Here is a 25,783-nt window from a genome sequence, read left to right on the forward strand (position 1 = left end):
TATATAGATATAAAAGCATTACATTTTAAAGAAATTTTCAKTTTTTCAGTTCCATTTCCTTGAGAAAGAGTCTCCATTTCCTTAAGTTCTGAGCTGCTGTTCTTGAGCTTGTTCCAGAGACCAGGCCACTCATGATGATACTGACAGAAATGGGGTGAGCTGAAATTCATCCAAGAACTGACAAAGAATAAAAGCCCCCAAAATAAACAACAAAGACGCACGCATTATAAACGAGAGATTCCATTTTAATAGCAGAGTGTAGAAAATAAATTGGCAAAAGAAATTCACATGAAAAAACATTTTACACAATTAATTATGTACAGAGTAAAGTGTGTCTGGGTTCTGACGACAAACGTTTCGCTTTAGTCGAGTCCTCCTGCAGGATGCCACGTACACCTGAAGCCCTCAACTGAAACAAAACAAAAACAGAAAAAGAGCAAAACAAAAGCCATATACATAATCCCAGCTCCGGCTCCTCAAATATTGGGGCTGGCTGGGTTCATTTCAACCCACTGGGCTTTTTTGCTAAGCTTTCAGCAATTCCTGAATTTGTTGTGACTTCCAAACCGCCGTCCACAGTTGCTGTTTGCTCAGTGTTCTTGCCCTGCACGGCGCATGCTCCCTTGCCTCCTGAGCCACCCTCTTTTCCAGGTGTTCCCTGGAGCCCAGGAAGGCAAGTTTCCGTATGCCCAGAGGCCTGACTTTCTGTAYGGTCTCCATCACAGCTCAGTGATGATGTTTCAGCAGTGCCACCTCTGCTCTTCTCCACAYGTGGAAGAATCTCCGACACGGGAGAAATGCCCCGCGTTCCTACAACTGGCACAAGCTCTTCAGTAGTGGCTCTGTTTGAGGACTGCAATCCAAGCTGCAACTCAGCTGTTTTAGAAACCAGGGTGCAAGATTTCTCTTTTTGATTAACAGAGGGTAATGTAACAAGATCCAGAACATCTGTTTCATCCACTGTTTTCTCAGAGCCCGGTTTTACCTTGGTACCTTCCGAATGGAAATCAGTGCTTTTGAACTCCAGTTCTGCCTTCTGTGAGGGAATCTCATTGTGTTTCAAGTCTTCTGATTCCAAGGAATCTTTCACATTGTCCACACTGATATTTAGTGAGATACTTTTAGACTGCTCAGTGTTAAATCCTGAGTGAGCAGTATTCAGATGAAAGCTGCTGTCTGCTGAGGTTCTTATAACCTCATGCTTTATTTCTGTGTCCTTCAGAAGTCCTTCAGAAAGATGCCCTGAACAGGAATCCACTGACAGAGCAACTACTGACTCTTGGACGACATCTGAGTGAGCCTTAGGAAAGCCTAAAGCCCCTACTTTTTTTGCGTCTCTTTTGACAAGAACGTCACCTAACACTGCATCAGACCCAGTGTGTCCCGATGATTTTTTTCCAACTTCAACTACTAATTCCACACTGGATCTGAGTTCAACAATGTTTGCTGTGCATGACTTGAGTAACCATGAGACCTCCTCCTTTTGAGTTTGGCTACCTAACACTGCATGGCCTGAAGGTTCACATCTAACCTTTCCTTGTGCTTCTAATTTATTACGTGTAGTTTCTCTCGTGSTGAGACATATGTCCGGCTCTATCACTGTCCGTTCTGAAGCTCTGATTTCATTAGAACCAGTCTTTATTTCCACATCTGGAGAATGTGATAGTTCCCAACCACTTTCACAAGAAGTGGCCACGATGACCTGTTCTCTACTACTTGTTCTAGTGTCCAATTCACCTGGGCTTGTTGTCACTTCTAAAACCTTATTTTGGGTTTCTGAAATCCGGGGACCTTCACCAAGGACTTTTGACYGAGACACTTCCAAAGCGACACTTTTCACTTTTGCATCTTTTAAGGAGGCATCAGCACAATTCTGCTCTGCCAATGATGCTACTAAAGCCTTTTTTTCTGATGAGTTTTGAGAACCACAGAACAAGCCTGGACTGCCAGTCTCTGAGTTGGTTCTACAACTTCCACTTAACTTTTCCTTCGCCAAATGCAAATCTGTCAGACTTTTAATTTTGTTCTGAGTTTCAGGCAACGCAATCTTTGGGTGTTCTAAGCTAAGCTCAGATTTTCCTTTTTTAACTTGCCAGTCCTTCAGCTCTGCATCTTTCTTCAAGCTACCAGGAATATTTGTTTCAGTAACTACAGTATTATTTGCATCTCCCTGTCCACCTTTCCCTTGGGCCTCTGTCGTACGTGTATCACAAAGCTCCTGATGGACAACTCTCTCTCCACTTGCTTTATCCACAAGTCCCATTTCTGCAGACATCTGCATTCCCGAATCAGGGTTTTTTTCTGGCCATTCTGCGACTGATATTTCTGGTTGTTGTAGCTGGAGGGGCTTCTTGCTCCCTTCTGCTTGATTCTCACCAAGAATGCAACTCCCTTTTACTTGATCACTGCCCTGTGAGGAACCCTCCTCTTTCAATTTAGTCCGAACATCTGTTGAAAGGGGAGCCTGTGATTTCTGACCTACAGCCTCCTGAATACCGTTTTCAGCATCAGGGCTCATCTCAGTATTAAGCACTGAAGCCTCCTGGCTTTCAGTTTTCTCCAATTCTGAGCTTCTTTCAGCTGAGTGAACTTGGCTAAACTCAGCAGCCGCATTCTGGGGATCCTCTTTCGGGGAGCACGAACTGTTACTTGTCCTAGAAATCGCAGGCGAGTCTGCAGGCTTTGCTAGGTTGGAGTTTTCTCCATTCGGAAGCGCTGAATTCCCAAGCTTGCTCTCTGCTGCCCCTTTTCCCCCACTACTGTAGAAAATGTCATAGAGATCTTTGGCGTTGGCTGTGGCCAAGCAAGAGTTTCGTTTCTCTACTTTTTTTGCCTGCTCATTAAAAACAGTGGGTGGTGGTGGAGGCGGGGGTCTCACGGGCATTGCCAGCATCGCCTGTTCGCTCTCGGACACGCCTGGAGCCACCTCATCCGCAGGGATAACGGCTGCCTGCTGCACGGCTGGCGGAGGAGGYGGTGGAGGTGGGATGTCTGACGTCTGAGGAGACTCCTTTTTCTCTGCTGCTTTCAAATTCTCCTCTGTCCCTTTTAAAATCACCTCTTCTCCACCAAAAGCTTTTGAGATGATTTCTGGAGGCAGCAGAGGGTCTGCGCTGTTTTCTTTTACCACTGGCAGTGGTTTGGTGGTAGCTCCAGAGGATTTTATAGATAAGAAGGTGTTCAAAGGTGCTGGCTTGCTTACTGATGCAGCAGCAGATTTCCTGAAAATCATGGTGGGGACTGGGAGGTTGGGTAAAAATTTTGACTGTACTGGTGTGGGAACAACTGGTGTCCATGGACTAGTGTGTGGAATAACAGTTTTCCCAGACAGTTTGATTTCAATGGGCTTGGCATGGAGTTTTGCAGGCTGACACTTGTTCTCCTCCTTTTCTTTGTTCCCTTCTGCACTTTCCTCCTTTGAGATAGCTGCTCCCGAGGCTTTATCCTCTGTCTTTTTCCAGCTGAATTTTCCAAAGGAAGACTGACTTGGTGTTTCCTTTTTTGGCTCCTCTTTCTTTTCTTCTTTTTTCTCCTCCTTCTCTTCCTTCTTCAGTTTAAGCTTGATACCCATTTTTTTCCCAGAAGAATCTATTTTCCCTTGAGTTTCAGTAGCCCCTTCCCCAAGCTCAGGGATGTTCTTTGTTTCCTCTTTCTTTATCATTTTTGCTTTCTTCTCATCCTTCTCTTCCTTCTGCTTCTCAACCAGCTTCCGTTTCAGCTCGCTCTGCCGCCTGCGCTCTGTTTCCAGGACCACGGCCAATCCAGCTTGGCGGTCTAGATTTCTCCTCTCTTCATAGAGTGGGTTTTCATCTATGTATTTCTGTGGAAATAAACGGCACAATCTCAGGAACTGCTTCTCAAAAAGAAAAGGAAAAAGAAATTTCATGGCTCTAGAACAATTTTGACTTATTACAGAAATTCCTTTTCAACACAAAGGGAACAGGGAACTTCTTCCAATGAAGGAAGAGGCGTGCTGCAAACCCCACATTTTGTGATTTAATGTTAAGTGGTGGCTTGCAACAGTGCTGTCACTCTCCGAAAGCGTTGGAAAAATCAACACTGGGGCTTAAACCCAGTTTGAACTTTGTGCAGATGAAAGGTAAGTCTATGCATAGTGGTAAGTTCTGCTTGACTAGTTCACTATAAGACAGAGAAGAAAACCAAATACACACACACACACACACACACACACACACACACACACACACACACACACATACCCTGAGGAGTCAAACATAATTCTTAAGAAAGAAAGGAAGACAGACAAAGCAAATAAAAGCCACCAAGAGAAACATCTCATTCCTAGAGCACCAGGTACCAACCTTGTATTTCTCATTGTGAGGATGACTTTTCACATGCTGCTCTGCTGAGATTTGATCTCCGAAAAACTCATGACACAGCTGACAATAATATCCAGTGATAGGAATCAGAAACTCAGAGCCTGAAATGGCCGAAGAAAATCAATCAGAGAAACAGAATGTAATAAAAGGCAAAGTTTTAATAAAGCCRAATAAAGTTATCAAATAACAATGGCAAAACCTCCAGCAATGTTCCTGTTCATGCTTTTGGAATGGGTAATCCTGCTCTCCTTATGCTTCTAGAATGACAATCACCAGTACAGGTCAAAATGCATAAAATGAAGAAGCCTAATTATTAGGGCTCAAAAAATTATTCTTAGCGCTTCTACCTTCTTAAGACCATCCTCTCCTAAAGCAGGTTAATAGTTCCTACCATCTCTATGTATTTTCCATTTTGTGCTGTAGTCTGCTCAAATATTAAACACCTGGTTTATATATATAAAAAAAAGGTACCTGTATTCTCATTGAAGTTTASCAGACTGCATCCATTTGTCTACAGAAACCTAGATTAAATTCAGAGATCTGAATTTATAGTGGGTAACAGATTAATGAGCAAAGACTGATCACTGGCAGGCTTGTTTAGACCACTGATTGTGTTCAGATTTGTAATTTTGTATGAATTCCCTAATCACTTACAGCTCTTTTCTCATCTTTCTCATGGCTCTCTTAGATTCTCTTTACCCACAGATGCTACCCAGTACACAACACTGGTATTTCAGGGATACTTCAATGGCAAATGCATCGAAATGAAGTGTCTATTGCAGATTACATGAAGTACTGCATAAGCCTGCCCGAACTAAACTTCTGTGGTCTTATTTCAAATCCTACTGTGTTAGGCAAAATTGCTTCAGAACAAGACTGAAGAAAAAAAATGCCTAGCAGTCAAAGCAAAACCCAAAAACTAAAAGGAAAAGATGACACACTGTTTTCCCTACTCTCTCACTCCATGACCTTCTCCATAAGAATGAGAAAATTAAATCACTAGCCATTTGCCTAATAATAAGATATCTAACAGGTAGAAAGTAGTTTCATTCTCTGAGCAACTGGAACCTGCTGGAGGACAAAGGGAGATGACATTCAGGTAGAGGGGAAAAAAACAAAAACAAAGAATTCACCCACCTTTGGCAGGAACAGTTATCTTATCGATGCGTTTTATGGAGTCTTGTTTGGTCTCACTCTGGGTCTTCAAAGCCCAAGGTCTGTTGTAAGGATCCAGGGTCTATTTGCACAGTGACAGAGGTATACAGGCTCATACATTACACTAACAAGGCAAGTACACTTGTTTTTCTTTTTAACACCATTTTAGGACACTGAACATTAAAAAAAAAAAAACGCAAATATTTACGAGAACTGTTTTACTCTCCTTCCCCTCCCGTTTTGAAAGTTTTAATGAGAAAATAACCTGTCAAAAAGGTAAAATAGGAATGAGATCACAGTACAAGTACCATATGAAAGAAAAATCTCAAATACCAGGTCCAAAGTGAACTGAACACAAAAGCCCCATTTACACTAGTCAACACACTCCAGTAGCTGTACAAATTGCTGAGGTCCTACATTAGGGAAAAAGAATTTGACAAGCAGCTTCTTGGGTTCATTACTACTTCGGTCTCTCTTGTAAAATGTAGTTCTGTGATGTATGTTTTAGTGTTAATCTTTATTAGAATATGGAATGCACTTAGTGAACAAAGCCTGGCACATACCTGTCTATGTTTCTTATTGTGCATGTGTGTGAAAAAGTCAAACATGGTCCCACAGATGGTATTGCAGTCCTTGCACCAATGGCTCCCTGCATCATAATATTCATAAATATTGGCCAACTGGAAAGGATGTTTGGGTGGCTGCGAAGAGGATTCCGCCGGCTTCGGGCTTCTCCCTCTAGGTTTTTCATTAGCTGGTTTCGACTCCTAGATGAAATAAAAAGAAATATTCCTCTGAGACACAGCAGAACACACATAATGCTCTGGAACTCAGAACCTGCCTCCAGCAGAAGCCAAACACGCGCACACACACAAAAAAAATATATATCACCTGCTTTTGAGCGCCCAGGCTAATTCCACCGTTTCAGAGAGCTGGGATTGCCGACCAAGCCGCTGCGTGGCCACAGTGAAGCGCTTCCAATAGGGCTCCCAGATGTAATGGCTGGATGGTTGGCAGGGAACCAAAGAACCAAAGGCACAAATCCCCTATGGCATGCACCCACTCCCACTTTACGGGATCCACACCGAGACCTGCACAGTGCCCGTTTACGACACTAGCCAAGCAATGCCAGGAGGACCTAAAAGGGTTTCCCTGGAAGCCTTCAGCAGTGACTGTAAACGGAGCTTAGATGAAAGCAGAATGAAAAAGGGAGTGAGTTGGTTGTCTGGAAGTATTTAACTCGGTCACCTTAACCAGATTATTTGAAAGCACTTGAATTCACCAGAAGACTCATTGCTTAACAATTGGGGATCCACGGTGTTATTTACCTAGATGAAAATGGTGAAGCATCTCGCGTTTTAGATGTGTGATATTTACATTCACGTTGATTTTTACAGAAAGACACCTTACAGTGAAACACGGGCATTTCAGGGCTCTAGCCAAAATTGACATGTTTAGCTCAGAATCTCGATGTAAACATTAACTTGATATTAACATTTCAGAGCAGCAAAACAAATAACCCTGGAAATAGATAGTGAACGAGCGCTGGTGATTTAGATTATCAGTTCTAGATTGTATTTTGTGAATTTTGACTTTTGCTTTACATTTTGAATGGCTGGAGGCCCACCACATTATCATTGCTCGTCTGCATGGCAGTCTGGAAAAAACAACATCTCAGCTCAGCAGGCCCAGGCTGGCTGCACAGTTTCCAAGTGATTCAACACTGGTGCCAGAAAGAAAACATAAACCAAACCAAAACCAAACGGACAGATTCAAAACTGTTTAGAGAGAAAAGAAAACCACCACAGTTGCCTTAGGTGAAATAGCTCTGATAACCAGGGACAGGTTCGCTCCCGTTACGAGYCCCGCATGCAACACACAGTGTAAATCAAACAACGAGGAGCCACGCAGACCCCCGTGCCCCCCAGCCAGCCCCGTCAGCGCCCAGCCCCGCGCCCAGAGCTTTTCCCAGGCCAGGACAAGCTCCATTTATGCGCTACAGGAAGCGCAAGAACGGATGTTCATGATGTCTGAGAAGTGTTATTTTATATGTACAGGCACGCATTCACCCTGTATATGCKATAAATGCTACCTCTTTCACAACTTTTACAGAGACAGGGCTTTGCAGATAAATAGTGACAGCAACCTCCACCCCAGCTTGTGCTTCTTCTACCTTCGGCAGGAATTCAGTGGCAGGCAGATCACAGTATCAGCTCAGTAGCAACAGAAACATGAGAAATGTCTCCGAGAGACTCTTGCRATTTGCTGCTGGGTAGATCCCAGGGCAGACAGCCTGTTTGGCACAAGGCTGGGCCACCCCTGCAGGAATTGCCTCACTAAAACATACATAGACAGGTTCAGCAGCCTGGGAGCGGGTGCAAGACAGCTTGCAAATAAACAGAAAGACATAAATGCTCTTGCCCTTAGCCTGGCCAAGTCAAATGTTGTAAGTGCCAAAAGAGCTGCACCCTCTTTCTTTTCATTAAATAAAAGTTAACCGTCAGAAGTACAGGGTGAATCTTAAAGACTAAGCTCAGGGTCCTCAGTGCCTACAGATATCTGAAAACATTGTATATGCCTGGCCAGAACCTAGATTTTTCCACGCTGAAATAAGAAGCTGTGAAAGAAGGAACAATTCATTACAAGTTTAGAGAATAAAACAACAGGACTTAAAATAATAAAAGATACGTTCACGTAGGCTGTTTCTCAAGCAAAGAAAGCAACATAACTTCATAGGCTATAAGACTGAATAAACACTCTTTCCCACTTTAATTTTATAATTCCGTACCTGAATTGATGCAAATGATTTGTGAAAAAAAGAGAGTACCAGACTTGGATGTTTCAAGAGACAACAAAAACAAAACACAAAAATAAGCCTTAAAATGAAAGACTGGATGAATTCTCTGAACCAGATGATAACACAGCATAGGGAAAAMCTTGCAGGATACAGCTGCCAGCGACCTTGTAGGACAAACCTCTTTCCCCCTCTACCCCTCTCTTCTCTGAAAAAACGCACGGTAAGGTCAGGCCTGCACAAAAAGCATCTGTCACCTCCCACCATCTCCACCCGTTGCATTCACATTAGAAGAACAGGATAATAAATCTCCTGAACATAGACATAACCTTTTGGATGCTACTGCTGGCATCTACCAGTAGTAAATACAGGTTCTGGAATAAAAATATTCTTCTGGGATGGGAAAGCCTCTACCGAGTTCTCCATCACTCCATAAGCAGGGACCACACCGGAGACCATAGTGATGCATCCTGACATTTCTTAACAGAGAACGTGTAGCATGTACATAATAATGACTTTAAGCTAACAATCACATTTAACTTTTGCCCTCATTTATTAATGTATTCACTTGCTGAGAAGATTAACATGCTCCAAACTCAGAGTGTTTAAACACTTGTCCTCTTCTCATGGAGCTGAGGCCAAATCACACACATGCATGTTACTATTCAAGCCAACCAACAASTCAACAAAACCAAGATCAAAACTGGTGAGCGGTACTGGAATATTCCAAAACTTGAAGGAAACTACAAATAGCAAGACATTTACTTCCACCTGCACAAATGAGCAAAATCAACACAGGAGATATGATAACAAATGACATCAAATGGTTTTCTAGTAAACATCTGGCAATACCTCTTCTCTTAGAGGGAAGATTGTCAGCATGCAAGCCAGAACATTTTACCTTGTTGAAGGAAGATGTTTTCTCCACACCTTTTGCACCGTCTGACTTGCTGTTCTTTTCTGAAGAATCTTTGCTTTCCACAGATGGTTTCCGGGGTTTTTCAAATATGTTAATCCCCAGGATCTGGGCTACTTTATCAAGCTCAGATTGTTTCTTCTCTGCTGCATCAGATTCTTTATGCAGCTCTGAAATCTCTTTCATAATATTCTCTTGTAGCCTGTTCACCTCAACTAACAAGGGGTCTTTGTGTCCATCCTTCTCGCGACGTTTTTTCCTCAACATCTCTCCTGAGCCAATGAAGGAAGTAGAAGAGTCGGAAATGCAACAGAAACAAAGGTGTAAGATCTGTACAACTATTCCATCAACAAGTAAAATAGTAATAATAAATACTAGCATTCAATTTTGAGTAAGCAGTGAAGACAGAAGTGACTTTAAGGCATAATATCACTAGATCTGCAAGATCCACCTCTATTAAGGATTGCTTTAATATACACTCCTAACAGAAGCATTGTAATCCTTGAGAGAAAGGATTTGTGTGAGCAAAAGCAAACGTGTTTTATAAGTCAACCTTAAATTAAATCCTTAAATGATTATTTTCCAGGCAAGAGAGAAATTAATGTTTACTTGAGTCAAACAGAGGTTTGAAAACGACACAAAAAAAGACGCCCACAATGTCCAGAGAGACCTTTTCCTTCTCCAGGTGTAATTCATGAAGATTTGAAAGGCACACTGCTGAGCCTTCAGTTGGCATTTTTCACTGCTTCTAAAGAACCACTTAAATGCAGAGAGTGCAGTTCCTTTAACTTATCGAGCTGTCAAAGACGACGTAAGTTGAGCAACTGCTTGCTTCAATTTAACAGCTATATGTCAACATCATTAATTTTAGTATAGTAATTAGGCCACTGCTTTCTCAAGAGCTCTGCACTATCCAGCACTTCGTAGCACTAGTTTTAAAATACAGACTATTATTACTTTGGACTTCACGTCTCCTAGAAGATACTGGGATTTGTGACATGTCCTGGTAAAAAGGAAAACGTGGCTGTGGAGGGACTGTACCTTGTTGTTTACGAAGCCTGTCCAGCTCAGTCTTTAAGTAATAAAGCTTCTTCTGCCGGGCTTCTCGTTCGTTCTTCAGTTTCTCTCTCTCTTCTATCACCTAARCAGATTGGAAGAGGACTGGATTTTCCTCTTTTCCCAACACAGGTTAATCAGTCTTGTGAGAATGACAGTAAGGCCTCAGTTTGCCACTCCCAAAGTATTAACCATTATTCTTAACATGTTCTCGAGTACTTTAATATGATAAATACATCTCTTTCTCTGCATTTGCTCGTACTGTGTCTCTATTTGTGCTTCAGCCCCATGAAGGTGATTTTTTCCTCTTACTCTAAGTAGGCCCCTTTATTAGTGCTGTTACTGCCACTTAAATGTACTATTACCGAAATTTTAGTTCAAGCTGTATAGCTCAGCCACTGATATGACACGACAGGGAACCTGGCTCACACGAGCCTGCGAGCAGCCGATGCAGCCATTTCTCAACGCAGCATTTTGCATTTCCCAAAAGTGCTCTGCTTATCCGATCATTTCCCAAGGCACTGGGGCTCAAGTGCCTGCCCTTTTAGAGAGTTAAGATGAGTGCTGCCCAGCTCTTCAAAACTCCTGCAGCACCTTTACAGGGAGCACATTTCACCAGTGACAAGAAGGCCCAAAGCCCCTCACCTTGCCTCTTGCTTTGGCCTCTGCCCTATTTGAGTTCATGTTTTTATTTCAACTTGATCTTAACTGTAGCTGAAATTAAACCCCTTGATGAAGTTAAGCTCTTGCTCAATAAGGCAAACACCGCTATAGGGAGCTGATAAAGAGAGTTTTCATATTTTCCCCCTGATTCTCACAGAGAAAAACAGGAAAAATTTAAAACAAACAAACAACCAAAAAAACCCTTTAACATTTCTTTCACCATGCTCCTAAATCTCAATTTTGAAGAGACAAATCACAATTTGTTACCTTCACAACGGTCCTAAGGCTTACTAATGGCTCCTTCCTCAAACAAACAAGAACTGATCCAAGGCCTTATCATCACTACCCCTCTGCTAGGGCAAATGTGGGCAGGCTCCCTAGAGCAGACACAGCATAAACCAGTGGAAGGGCTTCTACCAACAGTTAGGCCAATGCCTAACTTGAATGCCTCATGATTAAAAAATAATAATCAAACAAAYAGGAAAAAAACATGTTAATACAGCTATGATGGTTCTGCTTTTTGGTTTTTAATTGCCAGCAAAGAGACATCAACTGAAGGATGCAGCTTTTATGCTCCCAGTCACCCCATGTAGAGCAGCAAAACTACGGAGCAGACCCAAGCCAAACAAGTCCGTAGTGAACATAAAGCCCTGGGAGTTCGGAGCAGCTACGTGAGCCCCTGAGGAGGCAGCAGGAAACCACACACCTCCAGCCAACACACTTCTCCCCAAAGTGCCCAAGGTCCATCAACACCAGCTGTGTCAACTGAAGAAATGACGACTACTGCAAGCAGTTAATGCTCACTTATGGACCAAAAATCGGAAGTGACCTCTTCTCTTGAGCCCCTTGGATCCAGTGGTCCATCTTGCCATGGTCTGATTTGTTCTGAGGAGGGGGATTCAACTGAGCAGTAAAAAGCCTCCAGCCTCTGCCATGTGCTGCTCTTCTACTAGCAGGATCTACCAACACAATTTAGCATTAGCCCTGCTGTACTGAAAGAGTCTCTCTAATGCAGATATACGCCCTTATTTAGCATCAAAGATCAATCTGACACTATGAAAACTCACCAAAAAACTTGCAGGAATTTTCCAGTCTTCTGAGAGTTTATTAACTATAAGGTCCTACTTTAAAATATGTTAAATTAAAACCCCTTCTCAAAAGATCAYACAACCCAAAATATAACTATTTAAGGGAAATATAAAATCTATTACCTAAAATGATACCAGATGTATAAAGCAACGAACAATTTCCCTTAATTTCTTTTAATTTTGTGATTCTTRTAAGAGGTAACTAAAATAAATGCAGTAGGAAAATGGCAAGCAGCTGAATGAGTGCCTTCTTTAGCATGTATTTACAAGTGTCTAATACAGTTATTGCTGTGGTATTATTTTATTACATAGTACAAACCACATAGCCAAAAAAAATGCATCTCCTCAATACAACCTACATCCATCTTATCAAGCATTGGCCACTCAAGTTAGAACAGTTATTCAGCTTCTGAAAGAAAGAGGGATCTCCACAGACACACTCATTTCAGTGTGTGACTCACTGGAGTAAAGACGGGCTGTGGTCACCATGTGCTTTTTTATCTTTGTTTTTTAATAAGCTGCTGCCTGGTCCTAAAAACTTCAGCTTTGTGCTTGGTTTCGAGCTGTTTAGCTGTAACCTAGGAGCAKGCAGCATTGTACTTCACGTACTTAAATGTACTTTTTAAAAACTGCTATGGAGTAATAGAGGCCAATGCCTTGAATTTTTAACAAAAGCAAATTCAATCCAAATGTTTTTCAACTAACACCATTCAGGGGGTGGGAGGGGGAAGTGTATCCGAGGAGGAAAAGGCCTTTATCCTAGCAAGCAGTCCAACGTATTTTCATATATATTAGAAAGAGCTGAAAGATATACACCCAAAAACAACACAGATTAAATTCAAGCAACCTATCCAAGTATGTCTAGACAATTTACTCACCTTCTGCTTCTGGGCTGCCCGATTTTTTTCGTCCGACATCTTTTCTGTGGTGTTTTTGAGAGGATGTGAGGACAGCCGGAGAGGGGCTTTGGACTGAGCCGCTGTGGTGGGGACGTGAACAAGCGCCGAGCCGTCTCTTTTTAAATCAGGGACATCTTTGTCTATAGAGACCGTCTCGATCACCCGGAGATTGCGACGTGTGGGGTTTGCGGACATGGCCATGGTAAGAAGCCCGTGGGTCTCTGGCAGGGTAGGATTAGGCTGCTGGGCAGGGGGGTACATGGGCCAACCGGGGGCTGCATAAGCCATATAATGCCCATATGCATCATATCCTGGGGGGGCCATTGTGGGAGGTGGATAGTTTGGGGGCATTTGAGTGGCTGTGAATTGAGAATAGTTGGGTATTTGGTACTGGGAAACAGAAGTGGGTGGAGGTGGTAAACTAGGAGGAGCCGGTGGAACSGAGGGGATGAGAGATACGGAAGGAAGAGTCTGTTCTGGGATACACGGAGGTATCTCCTGTCCTGCCGGCTTGCTCTTAGTATAGTCTGTTTTCTGAAAAGAGGATGAATCTTTAGACTGCTGGAAGGAGACGGGAGGGGAGGCCGAGCGCTGCTGGCCCGATTCTGGAGAGCGCGTATCGCTCCGACTGCGCCGCACGTCCCACGAGTCCAGTCTGCGAGCGTCTGAGGAGCGGCGGTCGGGCGAACGGGACGTCACCTTCTTGCCGTGAAGGCGCTCCTGCGTGCGGACGGCCAGCTTCCCGATTTCTGCTACGCCGATGTCTAGTCCTATAGTTTTGAGTAAGTCATGAATCTTGGCGTACTCAGCATTAGGCTCCTCTAAAGTATCCARCTTGGCAGCTGGAGCAGCTGCAGGAGGTGGGCTTACTTTGTGGCTTACTGGCTCATTGCCACAGCTCACTAGTGGCTTCTGAACAGGGAGGGATTCAGTTTTGGTGTCTTCATCCTCATCACCATAAAGGAATCTCTCTTCATCTTCAATGTCAGGAAAACTGCGCCTCCTCTTCTCCTGAGCACTCACCGAGTCAGCCATCATGCCCAGGATGCGGGAGAAACCGCTGCCATCCTGACTGGCCCTCTCGTGGGGCAGCAGGAAGTCGGCGTGGCGATCAGCAGCCTCTGGCTTGGGTTCCGCTTTCTCCTTGTGACTTAAAAAGCTTCCAAACTTCTCTTCAAATGTGAAAGTGTCCTTGGCAGGCCCGGAAAACGGAGTCCACCCATATAAACCGTCCCGCAGCTCCTTGTTTGTGGACTCCACAATGGAGTCTTTGTTAAACCGTTTGAGAAAGTTCTCCACTTCAGAGGCAAAAGGAGACACATCGCTGCTCTGGGGCAAAGATGGATGGCTTGAAGGAAGAGGAAGACCCTTGCTGGGAGCAGGGCTGCTTGAAAAGCCCTCAGACTGAAAGAGAGAGAAGTTATCATTTATTATAGTACCTCATGAGGGGGGACTTACCTCAGAGAACAAAGGAAGGTGAACATTTCATGTTTCTCGTTTTAAAAGACAATGTACAGTTGAAAGAGAATGGAGAACACAAAGCAAGTCATCTAGCAACTCTGGAATGTTATGTCTAGCACTGAAAGCTCATCTAAGAAAATACATAAAATCATAGTCCTGTTTTACTAGATTTTCCAGCAAGTTTAAGAGCTGAAACTTTCAGATTTAAATCCTGTAAGATAAACCCAACTGCTTTGAGTTTAATCATGCACAAGTAGGTTATCATGCCTTAAGACAGGTAAAAGCAACTGCACTGACCTTATTTCCACTCACTTCTGTCTGTCACAGATATACATCACGAATGTCACACTAACTAGGTTTACCAATAATACATGTTGGAACATCTCCTGAGATAAAGATGCCACTTGCAAAACAAGACAGATGAGTACAAAAGCCTAATCAACAGTGATGTGCTGAAATGTGAGACAAGAAAGTACTCCATTTATCGCAGTAGTCCCAGCTGGATATCACTCCAATTGCTCTAATTTTTAGACTGAAGTGGTATAGTTTGAATATAAGTAGAGATTATCCCAGCCTATAGAAAACTGGTAAGAACGAAGGAAACTCAAAGGTGTTTTCAGTTGGTTGTATCAAGAATACACCAGGCATACTAAGATGCAATACAGTTTTCTAAAACTATACAAAAATAGAGGCATTATGATAGGCACAGATCTTCAACTTATGTTCTGGCTCTCTAGGCTGTCAGGAGGCTCGTGGCACTTGCTATAAAGCCAGGCCTGAATCCAGCATCTTGGACTAATTTTCAACAAGGACATTTCATTATGTCTCAGATTCTATATACCCATGATTCTTGGTTAACTTGGTTTCATAGTTGAAACGTTCTAATGCAGTTTTAGCTTGTACAGGCAAGCAAAAACTTAACACCTGTCCTCTCAAAGACACAAAAATACAACGACTGGACTTTTCCTCTTTAAAAATCAATCCAAAATATAGTACCGCAAAGCCATTGTTTTAGAAACCACAAGTCAAAAGCCAGGCAGAGAGATCAAACCTGAGCAGGAGATTCTACTTCCATCTCCACTCGTTTCTTCAAAATGGATTTTTTGGGCATGGAAGGTGTTTCCTCCGGCCTGTATGTATACCGAGGCTCAGAAGTTTGTAGTGTGTTGGTCAGACCAGGGATCGCATAACCGCTCCCTGGAGAATCATGATCCAGGTTTCTAGTGCGCTCCTCTTCTTCTCGTTTCCTCCTGGCACGGTCAAGCTCTCGAAATTCCTCATTTAGGTAGGACGGGCTCGGGCTCCTACTGCGGCTTCGCCTGCGGTAGTTCCGTGTTCCTGATGAGAAACCTTGATGATCTCCGCTCGCACCATGCATCTTCTCATCCTTTTCATACCGTGGCCGCTTTATTTCTCGTCCTCTGTCTTCTGGCCTCRGTGGGTAAGAGGATTTCCTGAGTTTGTCACTGTCTCTGTCAGATGCACGAGGCAGCTCTTCTCGCCGACCGTAGTGCGGACTGTAATCAGACCGGTGGAGGAAAACATCTCGGCTGCGGTAGTCTTCATCATGTCTCTTGGTGTAGGGACTTGATGGTTGATCTTCATGTGACGGGTACCTCTCCAGGCCCCGAGAGCATGGGAGACCTCTTGTGAATATCGGACCCTCTGCCATGTCATCCCTGCAAAAATGAAATATAGATGTAAGTGCCTGAGTCGGAGAAAACTTAAGTCTCACTCCTGCTCAAGAGTAACAAATCAGTTTGAGAATATCATCTCCATGACCACACAGAAAGCATCATTTTATATAACTAAAGGAGGGGAGGCAGTGGGGGAGAGTAAGTTGGTTTTAATGGCACTCTACTTCCTTCCTATAAAGTCACCTGTATATAAARCAGTGTAAATAATTCACTTTATACTGCAGGAGAGTCTTGAAAAATTGATAGGATGGGTTTGTTTCTGTGAAGGAGAAAAACTACATTTTTCCTTAAAGAAAACAATAATACGTAAAAAAAAAAAAAAATATTGTCATGTTTCAGACCATGATCTCTTTCCTCACCTCACCCAGGAGCAGCCCAGGTCACATTTCATGTGAATTATTCAAGGTATAATTCAATTTCATGCTGGCACATAGAACAAGATCCTTATCATACCTTTAGCTACAGGCAAAGATCAAAAATTCAAGCAATCTCTCCTGCTGGTGACAGATCTGTAAATAGGACCATCGCTAACCACACAAACCACTATACCCAAAACGAAGCAAAAATCTTTCAGACGATATATAGGGAAAAGAGACAGTAAATTTAAGAGCACGAGTCCTCTGTGCCAGCCTCTGCATTATTTATGCAGTGGATTTCCATCTGGCGTATCACCAGAATAGCTCTATCACTTGCAGTACCTTCCTTTGGACTGCTGCCTACAAGCACCACCAATTAGCAGTTCTAATGAAGCCCTTTTTCCCCACCTCCAGAAACTTTTCTGGGATTTGCCCTTAAATCAGGCGGAAGCAAACCAAACCATTTTAAAATTGCCAGCTGCTGCTTTTGTTGTTTTGATTCTCAGATACATCAAATTTGGCAAGGTCCTRCAAGGACGGGAAACAGGAGTCCTCCTTAGAAGCAATCAATGGGATAGAAACCCTAGAGAAAAGTCTCAAAGTGATGAATGCATCAAATTAGCGACACACTACACCGTGCTTGGCTGCCAACATCACCCCCTCCTACTCACACAATACAGGGGCACTGACACTTCAGAAAGAAAACAAAACCACCCCTGTCCAAACAAACAAACAAGAAAACATACAGATAAAACCAGCAGATCAAACCACCAGACTGAAAAACAGCTACTGGGACCAGATGGGGCATTTTTGTTGAGTATAGCTACCCTCATAGTTTACATACACACATTTGAGAACAAAAACAATGCAAAATTTCACTTTGTATTTTTCAGTATCTACCCCGACCTGCTTCTTTTCAAATAATTTCACACATTACTGGATGCTTTGTCCAGTTGGAGATACACACATCTTAACATGCTGAGAAGTTCCCTAGCACTGTGGGTCCCAGTAAAGGCAGCAGCAACACGACTTCACTGTATCCCAGGTGAATACACAAGTACTAGATGATACCTCTCCAGCAAACTTGACACTTCCACCCCCACCAAAAGCTTCAAACACCTAAAAAGTCATTGGATAAAGTTTCATATATAAATGCTGCTGTTCGCAGCCTGTATAGTCTAATTCTGAGTGCAAATGTCTCTTTTCACTGTCACCATTACCCTTCCTGAGCTCCTGCTATACTCTGATGAAGCACATGAACACACTGGTGAAGTAAGAGATGTATTTCACCATATACCCTCAACTGACATATATATATATATATATATATATATATATATATATATATCCTCAGTTGACCCATATACCCTCAGCTGACATATATATCTCCTCAGTTCTGACTGCACTGGCCAAACAAAGGAAAGAGAGGAGCAGCAAAACTAACACGCTTAGAACTAGAAGGATGTTCCAAAACACTCTGAATAGAAAAGAAGCAAAATTTCAGACAGACATATCAGACCCAAAGGCTACATACAGCTTTATTTGCCTTATAAGGTTTGTTTGCCTTACAGAAGCTGAGGTTCTTTTTTCTTTTTTTTTTTTTTTCCTATAAATATAGTCCAATCAGGATATGTCCCTCTTGATCAGTTTGGCTGTTTTGGGGTACAGCAATGCCCACTGAAAGACAGACCCATCCTATCAGAGAGGATACAGGGTGGTATCAGATCAACCATCTCTTAGTTCAACTAATCTGTGAGTTACTTGACCTTGAAACAGCAGAAAAGAAAAGCAGATCACAAACAATATACAGATAAGTCAAGAKTCAGAGACTGGCCAAGTCTCTGCAGTGAAGCTTTTGAGTCAACCTCAGGTGAAGAGGAGGGTGCTCTGAGTAGCTTACACCTGCTCGAACAGTTTATAGAATATCCTAAAAATACTGAGGGGGGGAAGACAATTAGGGGGATATATTCTTCAAGTATGCTAAGGCTTTACTTTGACAGATTGTGAGACACAAGCCAAAATACCGATATATTATTCAGCTGAAGTAGAAGATAGAAGCTACTCAGGGCATGTGGAAGTCACCAGCCAGCGATGTTCAGGATGCTTAAGAGAGGTGCAGGAGGCCACCTGCCACAGAAACTAGGGGCAAAATCTAATAGACATTTGAAGATGGACCTGCTAGTGAAGGGAAATTCACCTGGAATCCACTGCTGAAGGAGAATCCAAAAACAAATCCAAAAGCATCTCTGAATTCTACCCTTTGATATTTTACTTCCTTTATATGGTAATGAACTCCTCTACCATTCTAAGGCCTTGCAAGTTATAGAGAATAATTTGTAAAGCCTCTTGAATAGCTGACAAAAATACCTGAGAATAACTAAATTCAGAAATGTTTGCTCCAATTACTTCAATATCTGAAGACGCATTCTCAAAAAATACCCTACTTTTTTTTTTTTTTTTTTTAAATAAGAAAGATCATGTGCCTAGTATCAAAGCCAATACAATTCAAAGCCATGTCTACCTTTAAAGCCCAGAGATGGATGTTCAGTTCATCACCCAGCAGCAGGACAACCTCTCAGAGGGGAAAAAAAAATGTAATAAAAAGAAGGTATAAACAAAGCATTTAACCAACTACATAATATCTTTTAAAAGCAATAAATGAATAAACAGTGAGGAAATCTGCAAGTAAGAATAAGAAATAGGCAGAGGCTTTAGGAAAAGCTAAGTGATGACCAGATTTCTCACACACTTTATGCTGGTGGGCAGTGGGCACAACAGTCAAGCACAACCTACACAAAACACCAGACCAAAAAAAAATCTCAACAACATTGACTTATTGCACACCCACACATTAAGTGTATGGGAAACCACCTGAAAATTGAGCACTATTTTGTTTCACTTTCTATTCTTCTCATTCTGACTCATCTGTGACTTTTAAACCTTCTCAGGAGTCCCTTCGGATCATTTTTTAATTATATGGGCTCCATAACACAGGTAAAGTGCAAGTTCTTCACATATCAAGGAGATCGAGGCCCCCACAGAAGYCACTTTCACACTTAGAAAAAAATAAACTGTTTTATTGGATGTTACTTCTCACCCTGAACACATTCATAGAACAGGACAAACATAAAACCTCAGTGGAGAAGAGGAAGCACCAGGGAATCCCCTCATCTCTCCTTCATTTGCCAGAGCAGCAAAATGCCAGCCCTTCTTCAGACTGTTTCCAGCTCCCTCCACCCACTGCGCTCTCCCCGGGGCACATGCACTAGTTTCACTCCGACTGCACAGGGGATTTACAAGTGGAACACTGATCCCAGGAGAACAAAGATAAAGCCATGGAAGTGGCAGTCCCAAAAGCTGGACACTCATTTGTCTTTCGGCACCTGGTGAACCCTGCTCTTAGACTTGAAGAAAAAAAAAAAAAAGAAAAAACAGGAAATTCTCATACAGAATTCTGCTCACTTCCCTTTTTATTTTCCATTTGACAACTTGGAGTATTTGCACAAAAAAAAAAAAAGTTTTAGTGCTTCCTTTGTGCTTGATGTTTATCCCTGACCTCAAATTCCAATCGGCTGCTCTGGAACACTATCCCGCCTTTAACTTCCAGGTGTCAGGTGTAAAGAAAGCAATTTTTCAGCACAAAGTCATATTTGATTACTTTTGCCTGGTTATACTTGTTCTCCTACCAAAGGCACAGATTTCCAAACACTATCTACTAACATTTACACTTGTAGCACACAAGAAGTCTGTTCCTTAATCACATTCTCTTCAATTTTGATATAGGGACCCTAAGAATTCCATTATTATCTTATTTTTATCATGTATGATATGATGTCTGACTACATTAACTTCCCCTCTGCAGTGTTTTAAAAGGCAAAGCAATAAATTTTCTTCAAGCTACATGAGGGCTTTTTTTCTGGCCTGTTCTGAAGTCAAGAAAGCAGGTTATTCCTCACGAGAGATGAGAAAGTTGCAGATTTATGCTGCCCATAAACAAGCTTCCTCAGCTTCAAAAGAAATTCAAGAAGGCGGCTTAAGCTATGAAACTCCTTACTGCAAAACACTCTGGTCACTTGTATATAGATTCCACRAACAGCTGACAAATTCCCAGAAGGAACATCTGTCCAAGACCACACCAAGCAGCTTTTGTTCAGGAATTCCCTGAACAGCAACTTGCTGGAGGCGGCGGGAGCAGTGCAGGGAAGCCTCCCTACATGCCTGCCCTATTCCGCTTTTTCCCCAGGCATTCCCTGTCGGCCCCACTGGGGACAGGACCCTGGGCTAACCAGACATCCAGTCGCACGCGCTCCAGCCATTCTCACGTTCTTACTGTTTCACATTGGCATCCCCATGTGCAGAGGACCGTACCTGTCACTCAGGTTATCAATTGGTGAGCCCAGTCTATCAGGCAGCCTCCTCCGCTCTGCCGTGCCAACGCAATACCGGTCATTCCCAACAGTAATCCGCAAACTCTGTTCCAGGGAAGACTCAGAGCGGAGACTCGGTGAACGTCTCTGTAAATTGAAGAAAGAGTGCAAGCCCATCAATCACAGAGTTTTGGTCTCAGCTACAGAAAGGCAAGCGATCCTGCTTTGCTTCATACATGAGACTTGGAGCGGACACATCGATTAAATTAAATGMACAGAATAATATTTGTTCCAAATATCCCAATTGCCTATAGCTGCTAAAGAAAGGAGTGGGTACCAAGTGCTATAAATTTCTTATTCCAGCTGCCAGTARCAAGCTGCATATTTACTCTAGCTAGAATGGAAATCTTAAACTCCAAAATGCCTTTAACAAACTACTGTTTCAGAAGGTGAAAGAATAGAGTTCAAGAGTTGCTGCTGTGCTCCTTCCTTTGTAGAGGAGAAGCAGCTAAACAAACATAGCAAAAAAGAAAAACAGTGCCAGGAATTTCTTAATAAAAGTGTCTGAATTTCTATGCCTTTGCAGTTCTAATAACAACATGAACCAAAGGATAAACCAGTGCAAACACAGAGCTTCCTCGCACTGATGCCTCCAACAGTTTTCTTCTTGTCTGATGCCRCTTTCAGCAGATAAACATGACATGACATAAGAATAAAAACACCAGCACCTGCAGGAATAGCTTCTACAGTGCAGCTCCCATCTAGCTTTTACAGTGCAACTCCCACCAGCTGGTAGAGCTAAATCAGACTTAYGTAAACTAAGTTGCCTTTAAAAAAGTTACAGCAGAGAAGGCCCGAGCCAACTGCCTTCACACAGACCTCCCTTTGGAAGCACGCTCAATACAGAAAATGTCATTCCTGTTAGAGTAACTGATTGTGCTTCCAATCTTTCCAAGGACAGCACCAGAATCCAGGAATGATTTGAGTCAGGGGAACTTGGTAAGAAACAGACGAGCCTGCCTGAAGGCTGAGGTACTTATTTTTTCAAACCAGCAAGGTTCAGGTTCCGCTTAGCAAGAAGCAAAGCAGCAGCCCGAGCTGGGCCGAGCCAGACACGCACTGCGTATCGCTCTCACAGCCGACACCACAGCGGCAAGCTGCAGGGACACGGCCTTTCTGCATCCAAGGTGTCCACCATGAGAAGACATAGTAGGTTCAGCTCACGCCTCCAGGCCACCAAAAAGAAGGAGGTACACAATCTTCCATGAGAAAGCAAAAGAATTCCCTCACAAATAAACCTGAACAAAATTTACTTGCAGAACAAGAATCCATTCTGCACAGAACCTTGTTCTGAGATAACACGTTACTCATTTCTGTTTTGCTCCACTAATTTCAATCCAAGATCGAATCCAGTATCAGAAGACACTCAATTCACTTTCCAAGAGCTAGCATGCAGAACAGCACAACATTGCTCCGGAGGAGTCTGGCTGGGCTGTAACGCAGAAGATGCACATGTCTCACTCACCCCCGCTTGGAAAGCTCAGAATCACTCAGGTCAACGCCGAACTCTGAGGGCTGCCCACAAAAGGGACCATTTTGAGGGGCATCTTCTTGCCAGCAAGACTGTCGGCACGTTGGCACATGCAGGACAGCCATCTCCAAACAGAAGTGATGATGACAGCTCAGAAGAAACTTCACAGCAACAAGAAAGAAACACTTAGAAAGTGCGGGATGTTAAACATGGAGCAAGTCCAACATGGGAAACKCAGGCCTGCCAAAACTCAGGTTTGTGCGAATGAACAGAAGGCACCAGATTTGGCTTTAGATTGCTCCCACCTGAAACCTCTGCAAGGTAGAGCAGTACCTATATGATTCACAAGCACATCTCCCAGGGACCACACTCCAGGAGATTCCTACTTGACCTCTGCATTTTGTTTAGTTTGAAAAAAACCAGTTAAATTTTAGCAGATTTTCCATTTGGGAGGTCAATCAACATCAATCTTAACCTCCCTACTGTACCACCGCTTTTTCCCTTCCTACTTGTGAYTCCGAAACAGCAGTTACCTCTGCCGTGGAAATATACAGGCTGCAACTAGCTCTTCATTTTATCTTTCTCTGCTGACCCAAGAATATCCCAGTCCTCTCATTTCAGCCAACTTGCTCACAAAGAAAGCAAATGAGCTAAGAGAAGCTATAAAAAGAAGCAAGCATGCAGGTCAGTAGGAACAAGAACTAGGAAGAAGAATGTGGCAGCCTTGTGAGAACAAATAAAGTTCCCCAAAAATTCTTTGGGCGTAGTTTCAACCTCCATCTTTTCTATTTCAGCTTTTGATGCCTCCCCCCAGACCTGTGTGTTCACTCCATGCTCTTCCAGCTCACACAGTCTTCCTCAGCTCCCAAGAAACTGACACCACCGACATTTCTAGTGCCCAATGCCTATCTGCTGGCCTTCAGCATCCCAGCTACAGAGGAGAAACGAGCAAAAACCTTCTGACATGCTGGGAATGTGCACTCCCCATCTCAGTAATACAGCTCTCAATCAAGAACAGGGAATAAGAAGCGTCAAAGAGGTTTCCCGTGCCCCTTCCATCTGCCAGTTCATTTAAAGTGAGCGGACAGGAACTCAGAGCTTCCATTTAAATCCTTTTTAGCTTTTCAACCCCATGTCCTTATCCCATCAGAGTCTTCATTCCACATCCCACATCCTCTACCTACCTTTATGCATACATGTCCCCTCCTTATTGCAGCTCAGGTCTCTTGTCACCTCAGCGCTCTATCTCAATTCCCCTCCGTTCAGCAATAGCTCCAAAAGTTCTCATAGGTTTATGCAACCCTCCTCCTTTCCCCACTTTATATCCTCAAACTTTCAGAGAGGGGGTCTTAATCCATATAAGTCTAAAAATGTATTAAAACTTTCCCTGATCCAAAATCTGCTATTTGCTTGGTTTTGATCGCACTTAGTTCCGCGGTTTGGGTAACATCAGTGTAAGACCAGCTTTTACCTTTTCCTAATTAATACTGTTCTTCTAAACAATACTTTCAAAATGTAAAAGCAATCTGTCTATATATTTTATGCTTTATAACATCACTTTAAATTAAGCAGTGCTAGAAGCATGAATATTTCTTGGTGAACAAAACCCCTGTGCCAAAAGCATGCACAATATACAGCCTCTGAGCGGCACCTACATCAGGCTTTAGCGTACCCCTGAGAGTGCACAGTTAAGTTCAAGAGCTCTATTAAATCATAACTCGTCATTGTGACAGCTTTTTGTTAAATATAGTAATAGTCTTGCATAAATAACCAAAATAAAAAAAAAAAAAAGAAAAAGAAAAAAGCATTTAGTGCCACTGTTCAACACAAGCTAACTTGCTAAGGCCTAATTTCAATAAAATCAATATCAAAGCCATAGACGAATAATTTTTCTATCCTTCCTCCGTGAAATGAGAGCAGGCAAGAAAAAAACATCAAGAATCTGGGACAATTTGCTGGGATAACTACTGCAACTTGGGACAAAAGAGTACAAAATAACTTGGCGAGAAGAGCAGTTACGAAGAGCAATATTTGTGCAAAACGTTAGCAGCTTTTCTGCAGGGGGCTAAGAAGGCTGCAAGGCAAAGACTCCTTCAAGAACTGAGAGTTTTGCTTGCAGCCCACGCAGGTACCAGGCGCAGGTTCAATACAGCCTGTCACAGGCACAGGTACAACACGGCCCGTCACGGGCACAGTCAGACAACGGAGTGAGTGATGGTGAAGAACTTCTTTTAAAGCTGTGCTCCTTCTTCCCAAACCGGCAGCCCTTCAAGTTGCCACCACAACWGTTCTTGAAGCCACAACATGAACTGACATGACCCTGATCAAAAACGATCTCCTTTAAGAAAACGCATTATTTTCAACCTGGATCTGATTAGTACAGCAATTCACTGAGCCACCCCACRACAGCTGATGGGAGCAGGACAGTGCCCAGCACGGGACAACCAAAAGCGAGCTTCTCAGCCCAACTTAACTGCCAAATCCAATGTTATTTTCCTGTGCCTTCAGGGTAGCTCACCTTCAAATAACAAATAGCTTCAATAGCTGCATGTTAACTCCACTACAATCACCCATAATCTCTGCTGTGGCAACATCTCCAGGAAAATCCATCAGGAACCTGCGCTGGCACCACAAGGGACCATCCCACGCTCTCCTTGGCGCCAGCACGCAGTGAATCACCGGTGCATTTTGGCTGGGTTAACCTCGGCCGTATCGAAGCGGCTCATCCCGCAGTTTGAGGAGCACACGCGTGTGCCCAGGGCAGGACGGGGTGAGGGGAGAACGGGCTGTGCCCATCCTGTTAACAGTGCACACACTGGATTACGTCCCAATTGGAGAGGTTGGAGTCTTGGATACCCTAGGACAAAAACCTGTCTACAGCAGCCACCACACAGGGTGTCGGGGAGCAAGCRCAGAAAGCGAGCGGCTGTCACCCGCTCCAAACCCCGACGTTTGGGCACTTTCGCTCGGCCTCCACAGCGGCATCGCCCCAGGCGCCAAACCGGGGCTCCTCGTGCCCCGGCAGGTCCCGCGAGGGCTGAGGGCGAAGCGGGGAGCACCCTGAGCACAGTCCACCCCGGGGGCAATGGTTATCACCCAGTTATCACCGCCAACAGCCTCTCCACCGCAGCGCCGTGACAGCCAGGGGCACCCTATGCACAAAGTCACCACGGCACAAACTCAGCCGGAGCCGCACGGAGCATCAAACCGTGCCGGGCGAAGGAGAGCAGCCACCTGGCCACCCGCCKCACGGATGGAGATAGCATCACCCCCGAGCCTGATCCGAAACGGCTCCGGGCGACAGAAACGGCGAGATGCCGCAGAAACACWCAGGCCGCTACGCGTTTAAAGCAGGGACAAACCTCGCCCGCCCGCCCCGCTCCTGCGGGCCGGGGCCCCGCTGCTCCCGCGCGCCCAGCGGAGCCCGCGGCGCGGCCCGCGGCGCGGCTGCTGCCCGCCC

At 43.7% G+C, this 25,783-nt stretch overlaps 1 protein-coding gene across 1 annotated transcript; it reads right to left on the reverse strand.

Annotated features, from left to right (window-relative positions):
• Window positions 1-12: 12 nt before the first annotated feature.
• Window positions 13-20,969, reverse strand: ZNF318 (zinc finger protein 318). Its single transcript, XM_026051161.1, has 9 exons — window positions 20,794-20,969; window positions 15,424-16,051; window positions 12,891-14,315; window positions 10,247-10,346; window positions 9,191-9,477; window positions 6,059-6,262; window positions 5,478-5,577; window positions 4,323-4,441; window positions 13-3,820 (listed from the first exon to the last, which is right to left on the reverse strand). The coding sequence occupies exons 1-9, from the start codon at window positions 20,967-20,969 to the stop codon at window positions 500-502; spliced, it is 6,360 nt and encodes a 2,119-aa protein (XP_025906946.1). The 3' UTR covers window positions 13-499.
• Window positions 20,970-25,783: the final 4,814 nt, after the last annotated feature.

The sequence above is a fragment of the Nothoprocta perdicaria genome, unplaced genomic scaffold, assembly GCF_003342845.1.
Source record: "Nothoprocta perdicaria isolate Ctin4 unplaced genomic scaffold, notPer1 scaffold_73, whole genome shotgun sequence".
Lineage (NCBI taxonomy): Eukaryota > Metazoa > Chordata > Aves > Tinamiformes > Tinamidae > Nothoprocta > Nothoprocta perdicaria.